At 42.4% G+C, this 18185-nt stretch overlaps 1 protein-coding gene across 8 annotated transcripts in view; it reads right to left on the minus strand.

Moving 5' to 3' along the window:
* The window catches only part of TRPC1 (transient receptor potential cation channel subfamily C member 1), a 165179-nt gene extending 149375 nt beyond the window's left edge, over positions 1-15804 (minus strand). For 5 of the 8 annotated variants that reach the window (XM_079777908.1, XM_079777907.1, XM_079777904.1 and 2 more), the window contains exons 1-3: positions 15502-15804; positions 10225-10379; positions 805-906 (exon numbers count right to left, since the gene is read on the minus strand). In XM_079777908.1, the coding sequence (XP_079634034.1) occupies positions 805-906; positions 10225-10379; positions 15502-15673 (429 nt within the window). In that variant the 5' untranslated portion in view covers positions 15674-15804. The remainder of the gene's footprint in view (positions 1-804; positions 907-10224; positions 10380-15501) is intronic. The other 3 variants (XM_079777910.1, XM_079777903.1, XM_079777906.1) reach the window with 2 other exon arrangements.
* Between the last annotated feature and the right edge of the window lie 2381 nt (positions 15805-18185).

Below are 18185 nucleotides of genomic sequence, written 5' to 3' on the forward strand. Positions count from 1 at the left end.
TCCACATTTCATAGGCAAATTCCTAGAGGAGAAAGCACTAGGTAAAACAATATGAACATCTTCCCTTTTTCTGACACATCCTGCCAAAGTGCTATTCAAAACACCCCTCTAAACAATGGTGTAGTAGACTAGACTACACCTTTGCATCAGTGATTATTATTTTTTAAAATCTTGGCTAATTTGATAAGCAAATATTAGTATCTTGTATTTGATTATAAGTAAGGTTTAGAATTTTATATTTTCTTTTCTGAGGATTTTTTCTTGTCCATTCTGATTTTGGTGTTTTTCATCAATTTGTCTAATATTAAGATTATGAACTTGTGATATATGCTGCAAATATCTTTTGTCAGTTATCCTCCTGCTTTCTAAATTTTGCTTGATGACCAAATTCCAGAAATTTAACTTCTAAACAGCCATTGCTTTTATGCTTAGAACATCCTTCTACTCCCAGTCAGTAAACATTCACCTACATTTTCTTCCAGTTTTATGGTTTCACTGTTTACATTTAATTCTTAAATTCATGTGGAGACTAATTTGCATCTTCAACCTAATCTGCAGAATGTTCCAAACTAAAATACTTATCAATACTGACAAAATTATAGAAATATCATTAATTTTAAAAACGTTTCCTGAAAACAATATTATTCTTGCAAGTGTCTACTTACTTTAAAGCAATATTTTACAGAGCAAAAGAAATCTATTTCCCTAAGACAAATAAATTTGGGGGAAGAAAACTATGGCAATGGGGTAGGAGATTTATTTTGATTTAAAAATCCAAATTGATAAACATTTAAGAGTACTAACTACTATAGTTGGTCTTGATGATCGTTTTGGTCGATGATTAAGAAGTATATCAACAGCTCCCACTACTTCAGAGTCGATTGCCACCAAAAGTGCATCTGTGGACTTTAAAAAAAAAAAGTTAAAAATAAAAATGGAGGATAAAAAGATAAAGTATTTATTTTACTAATCCGATGCAATAAAAGGCTAATATGCAAATTGACTGAACAGTGGAATGACCGGTTGCTATGATGTGCACTGACCACTAGGGGGCAAACACTCAATGCAGGAGCTGCTCCCTGGTGGTCAGTGTGCTCCCACAGGGGGAGCGCGGCTCAGCCAGAAGCCGGGCTCATGGGTGGTGAGCGCAGTGGCAGTGGCTAGAGATTCTCCCGCCTCCATGGCAGCCCAACTGCCAGCTTAAGCCCACTCAATCACCTCCATGTGATGTCAGGTGACAGCTTGGAGCATCCCTCGAGGGCTACCAGACTGTGAGAGGGTGCAGGCCGGGCTGAGGGACTCCCCCCACCCCCAAGTGCACAAATTTTGTGCACCGGGCCTCTAGTTTATAAATAAAACTATTTTTTAAAATCAATCTGTATTGTATACAGTAATAGTGAATTTCAAAAATTTAACCTGTCCAAATAGTACATTTTGCCTTACTATGACTGAATCTTAACATTCCAAATCTATAAAAGAAATTGCCAAGAACTAGAACTACAGGTAAAGAATTACGTTCAATCTAATAAAAATGATCATCAATGCAATCATGAAGAGAGCAGACAATGGAAAATACGTAGAGGAGGAGCTCTCTGATCTCCTCTCGAAAATGTACACAGCTGACTGAAATGGTACAAGTCTGAAATTAGTATCAGTGATCTAATCAAGTAAAACCACAAAGAACTAGGCTACAGTGTCCTTAGAGACAGTAGGGGAAAAGTGACTTTGTGGTTTTACCCCCAAACTATAGCTAATTTTGAAGCTTCAACTTCGACAGCAAGAAAAAATAACTAGAGGCTGAGCAAATGGGGACTTTTAACTCTCTGTAACAAAGTCTGCGTGTAATTTTATTATGATACTTGGAAATTGTGACATCAAGTTTTGGGGTTTCTTTTCTTTTTTAAAAAATGTTTTATGTTTCTTTATTGATTTCAGAGAGCAGAGGGAACAGGGAGAGAGATAGAAACATCAATGATGAGAGAGAATCACTGATCCACTGCCTTCTGCATGCCCCACACCAGGGATCAATCCTGCAACCTGGGCATGCGCCCTGATCTGGAATTGAACCGTGATCTCCGGGTTCATAGGTCCATACTGAACCACTGAGCCACAATCTGGGCTTGATATTTTTTAAAGGAAAACCATAAAGGCAGGAAGGAAAGATAGAGAAAAATAATGATTTAATTTAAGAAAATGCCCTGATTATTTTCTGCCGAAACCGGTTTGGCTCAGTGGATAGAGCGTCGGCCTGCGGACTCAAGGGTCCCAGGTTCGATTCCGGTCAAGGGCATGTACCTTGGTTGCGGGCACATCCCCAGTAGGGGGTGTGCAAGAGGCAGCTGATCGATGTTTCTCTCACATCGATGTTTCTAACTCTCTATCCCTCTCTCTTCCTCTCTGTAAAAAATCAATAAAATATATTTTTAAAAAAAAAGAAAATGCCCTGATTATTTTCAATCTATCTATTTTTAAACTGTTATAATCTTTATCAACTATTGATCAACATTCTTTTAAAAATAAAACTAGCCCTAGCTGGTTTGGCTCAGTGGATAGAGCATCAGCCTGTGAACTAAAGGGTCCTGGTTTCAATTCCTTTCAAGGGCACATACCCAGGTTGCAGGCTGGATCCCCAGTGGGGGGCGTGCAGGAAGCAGCCAATCAATGATTCTCTTTCATCATTGATGTTTCTCTCTCTCTCTTCCTTCCCCTTCCACTCTGAAGTCAATAAAAATATATATTTTTAAAATAGGACTAAAAATGACAGACATTGTGTGGATGTCTAAAAAATAGGAGTAAGCATCCCCAAAACAGGGTTGGGGGCCATATTCAACTATTAGGAACCACCTATGTGTTCTCACAGGAAAACTCCCCACCCTTATAAGAAAATTAATTCGTTATTTTATTCCCTAAATCTTTTAAGGTTCATTGGGCTATAGCCTATTCTTTAAAGTCTAGCATTATTATTATTCTGCTCTGCAAACATTTCTCTTCAGTTTTTAGTTTTTACTGTATTTAGTCAGGTGAGGCAAAAAAAAAAAAAAAAGAACTGTGTTCTTTACTCTTAACACTTCATTTCTGATTTTAAATGTTAACCTATATAACTAACAAAGTAATGCCACTGCTAAGTCAAAATACCAAGTAACTCCAGTAATCTGAGATATAACCATGGGTCCAGCTGCACATCTCCCAAAAAAACCATACTGAGTGGTTATAAACTAACTTCATGGTCATTATTTCCCTGAAGGAATTGCCTCAACCACACTATAAATGACAAATATCTGGTTTTCCCAAGTACCCTATTTACTGAAAAAGAGAACAACTAGATTAAAACCAACAATGTAGGGAGAAAGAAAAATAACTGCTAACATTGACCATTGAAAAGAGAAAGTATCTGTATAGCAAAATCATTATTTATACACACACACACACACACACACACACACACACACACACACACACAGCAGTCTGAAGCCATTTAATGTAAGGACAAATGTGTTTAGTTTCAGGCTATCTGAAGAAACTAAAATGACTACATTATCAGTGATTCCCACTTATGATGATAAAGTTAAATTATATTCAGATACACTATTTGGTAAAGGATAAACTTCAGGTATAAAAATATTTATTTATATAAAAAGCTAAGTCTGAAAAGAATGTTTTAAGTTATTTTAAAAATATCTATATGCCCGGCCAGTGTGGCTCAATGGTTGAGTGTCCACCTATGAACCAGGAGGTCACCTCTGTGGGAGGTGACCAGAGGGCCAATCAGGGGGTGGCACTGGCCAGCAAGGAGCCGGCCCCGCTCCCCATCGCCCCGCCACTGCCACTGGTGGCCTCCCTCTGCGGGAGGTGACCTGCGGGTGCAGGCCAGCAAGTGGCTGGCCCCGCCCCCCCATCACCCCACTGCCACCAGTCACCGTCGACCCCTGATCACCGCCCACTCCTCCTGCTCACTGACACCCACCTTTGCTGGTCTGGCCCCGCCCACTTGCCAGCCCCACCTCCGGCCGACTGGTCATTCTGCCATTCGGTCAATTTGCCTATTAGGCTTTATTATATAGGATTATGTATTAATGAGGTTGCTATCTTCCTTCCCACCTCAGAATTTTCAACAATTAACATACTCTTTCCTTTAAGCTCAGAGTAATAAGCCACTTCCTTTCTGAAGCTAAATAGTCTGCCCTAGCATTCTATTTAATGCTTTCTGTCTTCTATAGGACCTTGGCCCTTCATTCGAAGACATGCTAGTCCTAGTCCCTATCTCCCCAAACATGAGATATTTTCTCACTCTTTGATAACTTGACTTGATTCTATCTTCTTTCCACTCGTTCTCTTCTTCTCACTTTGTCAAACTTCTCAAATCCATGTGCATCATTTTCTTAGTTCTACTGATGGGAATTTCAAAAATTTCTCATTTTCCTTGATTTCTAGGTAACATATTAAAACAGTTTCTTTAGTTTTTACAATGCTGCACTGTCCTGACTCCTTCAATGACACCCTTCCCTTTTAGTGACCTTTATTGATATAGAAGATGTTCCCTGAGAAAGAGCTGGCACCAGTAGTCTGCTCTTCTCTGTTGTCACTCGCTCACTCTCACAATGTCCATGGCCATGACTGCTGCTTCTCTCCAGCCCGACCACTCCCTAGAGATGAAATCTTCATCTGTAACCGTCTGTTGGAGGATGCCTGATAGCCCCAAAATAAACAAGGCCAAAACTAAAAATTCACATTTCTCTGCCCCAATATTGACTTATATTCTTAATTTCCTATTTTTTTTCTTCCTCCAAGTCACCCGTTTTTAAGATTTCCAAATCATTATGGACTCCTTCTCAATTCTCCCCTCCAAATTTAAATTCACTAAATTCTGTCAATTCTCCTTCATCTGCCATTCCCCACCTCCCACCATTCTTACAGCCACTATTCCAGTCAGGCTTTAACCTCTACATGTCTGGATTATAAACTGCTCACCACAGTTATAGCCTTCCCCATTTTCCCTTTTCTCATGTATGCTGAAGACAACCACTAGAATAGTTTTTCTAAAATACCACTGGACATATCACATCCTTTCTGAAAAATTATTTCTTGACCCCACTATCCTACCTAATAATAGACAAATATGCAAAATGACCATACCTCTGACACACCCACAAGCCACGCCCACCATCCAATCAGAGCAAGTATGCAAATTAACCCAAACCAAGATGGCTACAGCCACAGAGAGCAAGGTTTCATAGGTAACAGAGGAAGCCAAGCTTTCTACCAGCCGTTGCAGGCCTAAGCCTCCACTCAAGCTACAAAGTTTCAATTATAGAAGGTAAACAAATTCAAACAAATGGCGGCAGAATGGAGCTTGAGAGAGCAGGCCAGGATTGCCGCCAGCAACAGGGGAAGCAAAGCTTTCCGCACACCCTGGCCGGGCCCACCCGATTAAGGCAACAAAGTTTCAATTATAACCCCAACACAAATGGCTGCGGGCCTTGGAAGGAGCCACAGGCTTGGCTCTGCTCCAGGCTACAAAGTTTCAATTGTAGAAGGAAAATAAATTCCAGATACCAGGGCCTCTGCTTGGGTTGCCAGGGGGCGTGGCCCGCCCACAAACCACCACAGGCCCCTCGCTCAGGCCGCCCCACGCCCCAAGGGAACCCGACCCTGATCAGGGACACCCTTCAGGGTAAACCAGCTGGCCCCCACCCCTGTACCAGGCCTCTATCCTATCTAATAAAAGAGTACTATGCAGATTGATCATCACTGCAACACACAATATAGCTGCCCCCATGTGGTCAAAGATCCTGCCCCCATGTGGACACAAGATGGGCACCACAAGATGGCCAGCAGGAGAGGGCAGTTGGGAGGCACCCGGCCTGCAAGGGAGGGCAGTTGGGAGGCACCCTGCCTGCAAAAGGGAGGGCAGTTGGAGGTGATCAACCCTGCAGGAGAGGGCAGTTAGGGGTAACCAGGCCGGCAGAGGAAGGAAGTTGGGGGCAAACAGGCTGGCAGCAGAGTGGTTAGGGGGTGATCAGGCTGGCAGGCAGAAGCGGTTAGGGGCAATCAGGAAGGCAGGCAGGCAAGCAGTTGGGAGCCAGCAGTCCTGGATTGTGAGAGGGATGTCCAACTGCCCGTTTAGGCCCGATCCCGTGGGATCCCTTGAGGGGTCCCAGATTGGAGAGGGTACAGGCTGGGCTGAGGGACAACCCCCCTCCGTGCACGAATTTCGTACACCGGGCCTCTAGTCTTTCATAAAACCCAAATTCCTTAGCTTGGCAATTAGACCATTTTCATCAGTTTCCTTTTAGCTGTTTTTCCAGATACTTCACACTACTATCCACCCCAAATATTTTGATTAAACAGGCAAAATCAATTCACTATCTTGAGGACATACATTGCACATGCCTTTGTTTACATTCTTGTCCACATCCCCTGTTCCTGACCCATCTACACATTTAAGAGTAGTTTTGGATACTCGGTAAAAGCATGGACTCTGGAGCCAGAACCTGGGTTCAAGTTCCAGTTCTGCAATTTAGACAATGACCTTGGGAATGTTACTTAACCTTTCTGTACCTTGGTTTCCTCCTTTATAAAATGGAGATTATAACAGTACCTATCTGATAGAAATATTGTGAGAATTAAGGAAGCTGAATACATTAAAGGTTACTGGCATATAGTAGTACTATATACATAGTAGTAATTATTAAGATTTCAAAGCTCAACTGACACTCTTCCAGGAAACCTTTCTCAATAGCTCCAATCCACTGTGATCTTCTCGTTTCTATGTTTCTAAAACATTTATTATAAACTACAAAAGTTTAAGTATAAAACAGGGTTTCTCAACAGTGGCACTGTTGACATTTTAGGTCAGATAAATCTTTGTCGTGGGGGCTGTCCTGAGCATTATAAGATGTTTAGCAGCATCTGTGGCCTCTACTCATCAGATGCCAGTAGTAACCCACCCCCTAGTTGTGAAACCAAATATGTCTTCATACATTGTCAAATGTCCTCTGGAGGAGGAGGGGGATTATCCAGTTGAGAACCATAAGAATAACACAAGATAAAATATATGAAAACACTCAAAGCAATATACAAGGTTCAAGAAGTATTACCCCTTAGCACTTATCAAATACACTTTTGGTTTTTTTTAATGACTTGAAATTCATATGTACTTTGATTGTCCAATTAGTTTTAATATCCTTTAGTACAGAACTCATGTTTTATTTATTCATCTCTACAATCACACCCAATTGAAAGCCTTAGACACTTGTTGATAGATAGGACATAGGTAACCTGAGACAGACACAGCGAACTGAAAAGAGCACGAAAATTGCAATCAGAAGATCAGATTTTATCTTGGGTTTGCCCTTATTTTAGAACTTTGGGTAATTCATTAAAGTCCATGAGCCTCAGTTTTCTGATCTATAAAATGTAACATCTATATAGGCTGGCTATGATGTTCAAATGTAATCAGGGATGTGAAAAAAAATCATATATACACTGCAGATTATATAGAGTCGTATGTGTAAAAAGATAAAAATAATTATTATATGATAATGCCTCCTTTATCAAGAATCATCCAGGACTCCCTTTATAACCTTATTTTCTATGCCTTTAAGTATTTAACTTTGAAATGTAAACTATTTTGATGGAAATTTTCTGCTTTTAGAAGTACTGTATATATTCTTCCTTTGTCTGAAACAATGGGCACTGAATATAATTTAATTTTTTCTTACTGACTCTGAGCCATTGTTATAAACATTATTATTCTAACATACAGCTCCCTCAGGGATTACCATGTATGTAATGCTGTTGACCTCTTTAATAAATAGTCAGAGGCACTGGACTCTGTAGTCCTCATGTCCCTTCTGCTGCACTTCTATGGATTAGAAAATTAAATAATTGAGTTTATTAAAGAAGAATCTAAAATTAACAAATATAGACTTTGAAGAAGGGCTCCAGAAGTATTCCTCTGACCAAAGTTTGTATGTCAGAAACTTCTGAGCTCTGGCTGCTCTGAAGTACTTTTTACTTACTTTCTGAGTCACATTGATGTTCTGGATAACTGAAATTGCTGGGAAAGCAACTTCTTTCTCTATCTAAATATGTATATTCAGAAACAGTACCATGTTGTCCATATAACTAACTTATTTATATTTTTTAAATCTTCTGAGTGCTTCCTGATGCCACTCAACATATATATATGGCCCAGTGCATGAAATTTGTGCACGGAAAGGGGGGGGGGGGTTCCCTCAGCCCTGCACCCTCTCCAATTGGAGACCCCTTGGGGGATGTCCGACCACAGGGATTGGGCCTAAACCGGCAGTTGGACATCCCTCTCGCAATCTGGGACTGCTGACTCCTAACTGCTCACCTGCCTGCCTGCCTGATTGCCCCTAACCACCTCTGCCTGCCAGCCTGATCACCCCTAACTGCACTTCCTTGCTGGCCTGGTTGCCCCTAACTTCCTCTGCCAGCCTGACTGCCTGCCTGATTGGCCCTAACTGTTCACCCCTGCCAGCCTGGTTGTCCCCAACTGCCCTCCCTTGCCGACCTGATCTCGCCCCCAACTGCCCTTTCCTCCTGGCCTGGTTGCCCCCAACTGCCCTCCCCTGCTGGCCTGATCTCACCCCCAACTGCCCTCCCCTGCTGGCCTATTATCAACCCCAACTGCCTGATCTTGCCCCAACTGTCCTCTTCTGCTGGCCAATTTGGTTCTGATTGGTTGGTTTCTATGCCAGTCAGCATCAAAAGCTCTGCCTCCTAGGCAGCCATTGGCTCCCCACAGCACCCACATTTGGTTCTGATTGGTCAGTTACAATGCCAGTCAGCATCAAAAGCTCGCCTCCTAGGCAGCCATTGGCTCCCCATAGCACCCACATTTGGTTCTGATTGGTCAGTTTCTATGCCAGTCAGCGTCAGAAGTTCCGCATCCTATACAGCTAATGCTTCCCCACAGCACCCACATTTGGTTCTGATTGGACGGTTCCTATGCCAATCAACATCAAAAGCTCCGCCTCCTAGGCAGCCATTGGTTCTTCACAGCACCCACATTTGGTTCTGATTGGTCGGTTCCTACGCCAGTCATTGTCTCTGGGCCTATCAACAGGGCCTGATCATAAAGGCGGGGCTGATCAGTAGCCCCAGTGGAGGCCTGGAGAGAAATGGAGGTACAGCTGTTGGCCAGATTGGGAGAGAAAGAGAGAAGCAAGTGCTGATCAAAAGCTGCCTCAGAGGCAATGGATCAGTCCCTGCTTCTCTCTTCAGGCCTCTCTCTGGCCCCGATTCGTACTCCCCTCAGCAGTCAGTGCTGGGGCACCGCGCCTACAGCGGAAGCAGTCAGCGGAAGCTGTGGCAACCCAGCGCTGACTGCAGGACTGACTTCCAATTGGTCAAGCCTAGGTCATTACAGGTCATTACGACCCATGGTTTTTATATATTAGGATGCTTCATTAAGTTAAAGCTACAACAGAACAATCAATCATACTATGTGAAAGAAAAAAAGCCAGAATTCATGTGCTAAGTCCCATACTAGCCAAACTAAAAAGAAAAATATATATATGATTAAATTTATTTCAGGATCTCTTGACTGGAGTCTGTCAAGACTTATATGCATCTCTGTTCTTCTACCCTAACTGATAAAGATATAAAAGGTCAGTATTTTCCAGTTAAAACAATTCATTCACCTTTAGTTATAAGTAAACATTAAGTTTCAGGCAAAAAGAAAAATTTAATAAAACTTAAGAGAACATCAGAGTCAAATTGAAAATTGCTTTGTGAGTCAGGAGCATTTTGTTCTTATGCTTGTAAATTATATGGGTCACAGAAAAATCTTTTCCCCTGACACTTCTAGAACACTTGTATATTCTTTGATATATAATATTATGTACATATAATATTACCATAATATAAATAAAAAAAACAAAGTCACCTTTAATAAGTCATGGTAATTTTCTCTGTCAGATGTAAAACACATAAGATGGGGGAGGGACGTAAAAGTTGGAAGAAAAAAAAAATCAAGTAGAATATTATACTTTGAAAAATAGGCTTTTGATTTGTTTTTAGAACTTTTTATAGGACAAAATCAATTTAAAAGTGAAAGAGAAGAAAGAGAAAAGGGGGGGAAAGGAAAAAAAGAAGATAGGGAGGGAGGCAGGAAGAGAGGGAACTAGAAAGAAGAAAACATGGCATATCTAACAGAACTTAGAAGCTACAAAATAAAATTATCTAGCCTTGTACCTGACAACCGTAGTCCAAAAGTAGCTGTAGTATATCCAAATTTTCATTTTCAATAGTTATTGTAACAGCATTTCTCCCAAGCACATCTACGCAATTTATGTTCAAGTCACCTGAACTGCTTTCCTCCAAAATCTTTTTAACCATATAATAGTCACCTAAATAACAAATACAAACACAATTTAATATTCATGACATATTAAATGTGAATGACTGTAAAGAAAACTTAGCCTGTTAATTTAAAAGATTAAAACCTAAACTCGTTTTTTTATATGGAAATGTGCAAAAAGGTGAACATTTCTTTGCTAAAAACTTGTATCTTGGTAAAATAATATGTACATCAGCTGTAAACATTAAAAGTTGCTAGTTTAAAATTCATAACTGAATGATAAGGAGAGAAACTTTTAGAAGATATTTAAAGCAATAAAGATTGTCCAAAAAATACATACTGAAAGCAAGAAATATTATAAGCTTAAAGTTTTACATCTCAAATACATACCCACATTTACTCATACATCAAAATAGTTATAAATGAGATCTAGTAATAAGCTGAGGATATTATGAAGACATTTTATACACTTTGGAAAAGCAGTGTTAATGTGTATATGCTTGACAAAAAATGCCTAAATTCCTCTCCTCGTCTCCCTTCCCAACACACACACACACACACACACACACACACCCTTATCTCATAAATGAAACTGTTTAGATTATATGACCAGGGAACACCCAACTCACAAAACTCTAAAACAGGAGTGGTATTAATGCTGGTAGAGGCCAAAGTCAGAATATTTCAAAGGAAAATTTTAACCTGTCAAGAGCATGCAGGATTCCTTCTGCCTAACTCTAGCCCACATCAAAACAGCTGACCCATGGGAAAAAAATGAGAATAATGACAAAGGTAATCATTTGTCTGCTGACCAATTAGTGCAGTAATAAGGGAAATGAATCAAGAGAAATGTTAATTAACTACACAAAGAAAGCAGAGTTTTGTTTCTTTTCATTTTACTTTTAAAATATAAATAAACCATTTTAAGTGACTTGCAAATAGAGTTGTTCTTTAGACATCTATGAATTTAACCAAAAATCAAAACAAAACAACCACCACAAAAGAAAACCACAGAAAAGAACAGAGTGAAAACCAGAGGAAAAAGAAATGATTTCATGATACAGAAAAAGTAAATCCTAAAACTTGACTAAATGAGTGAATTAAAAAAAGTAACATTTGGGAGGGTGGCGTAAAATTTTAAATAGATTTGCTATTATTATTACTATTTTTGAATCCTCACCTGAGGATATGCTTTCACTTATTTCTAGAGAGAGAGGAAGAGAGAGAGAAACATCGATCCTCGATATCAAATCTGCAACCTAGGTATGTGCCCTGACCTGTGGGAAACGAACCCACAACCTTTTTAGTGAACGGGACAATTTTCCAACAACTGAGCAACCCAAACAGGGAGAATGGTATTATTTGAAATCAATGACTTTAAAGCCCTCCATGCATTTTGGATGAAGCTGAACCATAATTTTCTTGATGCCACATTTCCTTAGTTACCTTAAGAAAACTAATCACACAAAAAAGTATTTTCTTCATAGCACTACGAATAGACACTCATGCTCTATGGCAAAAACTTATCAAACACTTCAGAAAGTGAAACTTTTAGTCATAAGTTGAACTGATAGTGAACATACAGATAGACCAGTGAAAAGGAAGGAGAGATAAGAGAGTTAAAAACATCAATGAGAGAGAAAAACCATTGGTTGGCTGCCTCCTGCAGGATCCCCCACAGGGAATGGAGCCTGCAACCCCAGGTATGTGCCCTGACCTGTAATCAAACCAGTGACCTCTTGGTTGCTGGGTCAAAGCTCAACAGCTGAGCTACATTGGCCAGGTTTTTTTCCAGTTTTTTCTTTACTCCTTAATCTGTACATATCTTTCAAAGGCCCACTCATCCACTAACATACACATAACCACCTCATCTCCACAATTTTTACTTTAGGAATTCTTTCCAAATATAATACATTATGAACATGTTGTATATGTAGAGTAAAATTTCTAAATGAAAAGGATGAGAAACATAGATGTTCTACAGATTTGCTCTGGTGCTATTAAAGTTTTTTACTTTTATTGGATAAATTTGATCCACAGAAAGGTTTATAAAACATTCATAGAGAATGAGTTTGATTTTCAACTAGTAAGTCCAACTGTGAACATGTCTTTTCTAACATAAATGATTTTCATTCATCCAGTTAAAACTAGATCAATATAACATAGTGGTTAATAGTGCAGGCTCAAATATATCCTAGTTCTACTTCCTAACTAATGCAACTCTAGGCAAAGGGATTTTAAAATTCTGCTAAGTCTCATTTTCCTTATTTGTAAAATGGGGATAACAACAGATATAGCTCATTGGGTTGTAAGGATGAAATGAGATCATCTATGAAAAGTATATGCACTCTAACCCAAAGAGTTGTTTTAGTAAATAGTTGCCATTTGGTTTGATAAAAGTTCCAATGTAATAGTGGAAATTATAGCTACTTCAGGAAATTTCCACTTACAGATTTGGTTTGGGTGATACAAAAGAGGTTTAATAATATTAGTGGATACAAACATGTAAAAAAAATACTGCTATAACTCCTATTTATTTTTTACATGTAAAAGAATACCATAGTGTAAGAAATGAGCCATTTCCTCAACCTAACCCAAGAGCTCATTTTAACATACCTGAAACAGAAAATACCTACTTATTCTCTCCTTACATTTTTTTTTACTTTATATGGGCAAAAAAGCATGCATATTTACTTTCTACCCACCCCCAAAAGCCAAATCTCCCCCAAAATCTTAATGATCTTATAAAATGGGAAACTGACAGAGGGTACCAAGCTATTTCAACTGCACTACTGGACAGGCTACAAAACTATCCTATATCAAAACATTCTTTTGTTTTAAATATGTCATGCAATAATCTTAAATACACACAACATACAAGTACTTACTCGAACCATATTCCTCAGTTTGACAGGAACATCAAATTCCCTTTCTTGACATACTTTCTGTTTGCTTTAAAATAACCACAGCTCAATAAGCTGGAGGACATGCAGCAGTGATTTATTCATTCTAAAACAACACAATCTTCCATTCCCTCTCTCAGAGAATTTTTTTAGGGAAAAGACCTTACACAATCCACTCCAGTAATACTACACAATTTTACCTAATTTACAATGACTTTTGTGAGGTTATAGATATATATTATGCTTCTTTACATTTCCAAGACAATTCAAAGTTGTGTCCATGGTGGATTTTAAGGAATGTTTTCATAATATGATTTAATACTATTACATAAGAACATCAAAGTGGCTGACATAGGTGGCCTTTATAAGTCAATGTATTTGCAAAAGATTATGTAAATCAAATCCTACTTCAAAAGCAGTAAGAGGTTAGAGCCGTGGTCGGCAAACTGCGGCTCGCGAGCCACATGTGGCTCTTTGGCCCCTTGAGTGTGGCTCTTCCATAGAATACCACGGCCTGGGCGAGTCTATTTTGAAGAAGTGGCGTTAGAAGAAGTTTAAAAAATTTGGCTCTCAAAAGAAATTTCAATCGTTGTACTTTTGATATTTGGCTCTGTTGACTAATGAGTTTGCCGACCACTGGGTTAGAGACTGACACTTATTAAAAATACCAGGTGGCTCAGTGAACCCGGAAGTCATGGTTCATTCCCAGTCAGGGCATATACCCTTGTTGTGGGCTTGATCTCCAGGGGGGAGGGGAGGAGAGAGGTGCAGGAGGCAACTTATGGATGATTTTCATCTTGATGTTTCTATCTCTCCTCCCTTCCTCTCTGAAATCAATAAAAATATTTTTTTAAAAACCTTGCACATACAAAATATCCTCTGTTAGCTAATATTTTCATAGTGTAAACTGTCCTTTGAGTTTATGTTCTCAAAGTCTGCATGATCCTAAACTGAGTTTTCTAAGTGAGCATGGCCATTGGAAGGTGTGAAAATTAACAAAGGGAAATCTTACTTGAAATAGTGTCAGGCCAGAGCAGGTGCTCATATGCAGTACCGGAAGTCAAATTATAGGATGAATTGATTACCAATTACAGAACCCAACAGAAAATCCTCAACAGGAAAGAATCATCAGTGGTAGGCCCCAACATAAAAGATGTACATTAGGTCTCCTACAAGAAATTGACAATCCCAGCCAATGAGAAACCATCCTGCAAGAAATTTATCACCCCAGCCAATGAGAAACCATCATCGCCCTTAACTCTCAATTGTCTCCAATGAACTTTTGTTCAAAACTACCCCTCCCAACTTCCTTCTTCTCCATAAAACGTTCCTCTCCTTTGTCTGGTGGCCTTGCCTATGGCTTTTGTTATAGCTTACTTGTCCTGAATTGCACTTCTTTGCTGTTCCCAAATAAACCCATTTTTGCTGGTAAAATAACTTTTCTTTTTAAGGTCAACAAAGGCAAACTGAATAGATGTAGAAAAATAAATTGTACAGTATTTCACACCGGAAGTAAAATTAGTCTTAGGGCAATCAATTTCTCATTCCTTTTATTATATGCAACAAAAGAAAGCATGCTTGAGTGAAGAGACTTTATATGGCCATAAAAGTGAAGAATCTTTTTTTAAGAAAAATATTAAATATCTTCCACACTTTTGCCCTGTAATTATTTTGCACTACCTTTATGTCTCAAAGAAGGCTCAGAAGCAATAAACCTTCCTCACTAATAAAAAGCACGAACAAAGTTGTTCTGTAAATTTGGAGAACGTTTGGGACTATTTCTTCAGTCCTGTCTTTGTGTCCACCTAGGATTGTGACAAATCTGATTCCAGTCCACAGTCACTGCACACCAAGGCGCTGGGCGGCTGAACTTAAAATACTGCCTCACAAATAAGATTTTAATGGGGGTGGGGGGCAGGTGAGAGCCCACAAACACGGGCACCTTAAGCAAGGTCATGGGATTTTCACACTAAACAAGCCCTTTGGGCTTCCAAAAAGGAAAAAAAACAAAAAAACAAAAACACGTAAGTCCCCAAAGAGAGAACAGGTCACCCAGGGGGTCAGCCGCAGAGGCGGGGCCAAAAGCCTGGGTCCGCGCCCCCAACGCCACCCCAACGCGGGCCGCCCGCGGCGCACTCCCGGCCGAGGCGGCGGGGCCCCGGGCGGCGGCGGGCGCGGAGCTCGGCGCCCGGAGAGGGCGGCCCCGCGCCGGGCGGGAGTGGGTGAGCGGGACCGAGCGGCGGGAGCGGAGACGGGCCGAGCTCTCACCCTTGTCGCACGCCAGCAAGAAAAGCTTCTCGTTCAGGGAGTTCTCCTCCTTCACCTCCCGCACGTCCTTCAGCGCCATCACCTCGCTCGGCGACGAAGAGGAGGAGGGGGACGACAGCAGGGAGGAGGAGGAGGCGCCGGAAGGATCCGTGCCCGGACCCCCGGCCGCCATCGCCGCGCCCCACGAAGGGGACGGGCCGGGAGACCGGGGCCGCGGCCCGGGGCCCCGCCCGGCCGCAGGGCCCGAGAAGGGGTGGGTCGGCCCCACGGCTGCTTCCGCGCGCGGCCCGTGGGCGCCGAGGAGCGGCCCGTCTCCGGGGAGCCAGCATTCGCCCTCCGCCGACAGCCCCAGGTCGGGGGCGGCCCCGGCGCGACCCCTCCCCAGCCGCCTGCGCCCCGGCCGAGCCGGTCCGCGCCGGTCCGGGGACGACAGAGTCGCGGGCGCCAGGGCGGCGGAGCGTGGGGCCGAGCCCGAGCCGCAGGGGCCGCGCGGGGCGGGGGGCAGGCAGAGGCCGCAGAGAGGTGCGCGGGGGTCCCGAGAGGCGGCTCTGCGAACGCCGGGGTCCCGGGCCGTGGGCCCGCCAGCCGAGCGGCGCCCCCAGAAAAGCCTCGTGACTCCTCCTCCCTCTCCGCCCCGCCCCGCGTCAGTACGCCGCCTCAGCCGGGCCTGCAGCGCGGGCGGGGCCGGGCCTGCAGCGTGGGCGGGGCCGGGCCTGCAGCGTGGGCGGGGCCGGGCCTGCAGCGTGGGCGGGGCCGGGCCTGCAGCGTGGGCGGGGCCGGGCCTGCAGCGTGGGCGGGGCCGGGCCTACAGCGTGGGCGGGGCCGGGCCTGCAGCGTGGGCGGGGCCGGGCCTGCAGCGTGGGCGGGGCCGGGCCTGCAGCGTGGGCGGGGCCGGGCCTGCAGCGTGGGCGGGGCCGGGCCTGGTGGGCGGGGCCTGTGGTGTCGGTCTCGGGTCCCGGTGGGCTGCGGAAGCCGCCGGGCCGCTGGGCGGCTGAACCATGAGGGCTCAGGTCCGGGGACACCCTTGTGTGACTGTGGGGTCACGTCCTGTCCCTGTGCCCTCCGCCTCGCCGCGCTGCCAGACGTCCCTGCTTCCCGACTTTCTGAAGACTCTTAACTCGTTTGTGATAGAAAGGCGCAACATTCCTGATTCATACGTTTATTCGCATGTAATTCAAGTGTATGTCACGTAATCATGGATAAGCACGTTTTTAGGATAGACTGTGCATCGCAGCCCTTCAATGGCTTCTTCATACTCTTTTAAGTCGACTCAAGCTTCTGGGTTTAGGTTATCCCCTCTGGACGTCCACAAGGGGCTGGGTTAATGTCTTAGATTCAGGGAAATTCCGGCCTTCTTTAGTGGACAGACCTACCAGGCATTCCAGAGTATTAGAGGGCTTTTCTTCCTTCAAAATGAAACATGGAGTTGGAGTGTGGACCCTTCCTTGTGGGTTCTTGTCCTACGAAGTTTGAACAATAAATTCATGAACTAAAAGATGAAAGAGTATCAGTTTAAAAGGTCAAAGCCCACCTGATACCCCCCTTTTTCTCGCCCCCTTATCTTGCAACACTCTTCTATCCTCTGCCAATACATGCCTTTCCCTTCCCCTTATCTGTGACATCTATGTTGTGTTAATTTGCATACTCACGCCTAATTGGCTGGTGGGCATCACGAAGGTATAGTCAATTTTCATCTTACTCTTTTAGTTTTTTGTGGTTGTTGTTAATCTTCACCTGAAAATATTTTTTTCCATTGCTTTTTAAGAGAGTGGAAGGAAGAGGGTGGCGGGGGAGGGGGGGTGGAGAGAGAGAGAGAGAGAGAGAGAGAGAGAGAGAGAGAGAGAGACATGGGCTAGTTTCTTCCCAAACTTACCCAGACTGCCGCTGGGGAATGAATCTATAACTCAGGTACATGCCCTTTACCAGGAATCGACTGGAGACCCTTTGGTGTGCAGACCAATGCTCTAATCACTGAGAAAAACTGGCCAGGCCCATTTTAGCCTTAAACAAAAAAATCTCTAGATCATAAATCTTCCCCTTCTATACTTTTGGATTCAGTTGTAAGTCTGTGTATTTGGTGAAATGTCAAAGTTGCTCACTGTAAATTTGTGGCCATGTTTGGGTTTGTGTGTGTGTGTTTACCCAGTAAAAATTTTACTCCCCCCACCCAGTGCACAAATTTTGTGCACCAGGCCGCTGGTCATTTATACTGTCCAAACACACATCCTTAAAGAGACCTTCCCTGACCACCCAAGCTAAAATAATATTCACCCTAGTTCCCAAATCAGTCTCTATCATGTTACCATTTTATTTCTCCTACTACAGTTATCATTATCTAAAATTCCCATTTGTTTATCACATGTCTCTCTTCACTAGGATATAAGATTCATGAAGTCATATGTTTTTCTTGACTAAATCTCCAGTGTCTAATGTCATACCAGGATCATAATAGGCAAACTTATGTTATTGGATTGGTTGATTCACCCTAATTACTTCCACATAAACTAAATGTGTAGTAATATGCTGCTGGTCTCTATTGAATTTCTTCATGTTAAAAAACCACAGAACGACCTTCACTCTCCCAAAATAATCTAGTGTTTTTTGTTTTAATAGTTTTAAGCAATTATTTTTACTAACTAAAGAATTAGGAATTTTGTTTTAGTAATTTTCTCTTTTCTGGAAAA

Source organism: Cnephaeus nilssonii (assembly GCF_951640355.1).
Source record: "Cnephaeus nilssonii genome assembly, chromosome: 7".
Lineage (NCBI taxonomy): Eukaryota > Metazoa > Chordata > Mammalia > Chiroptera > Vespertilionidae > Cnephaeus > Cnephaeus nilssonii.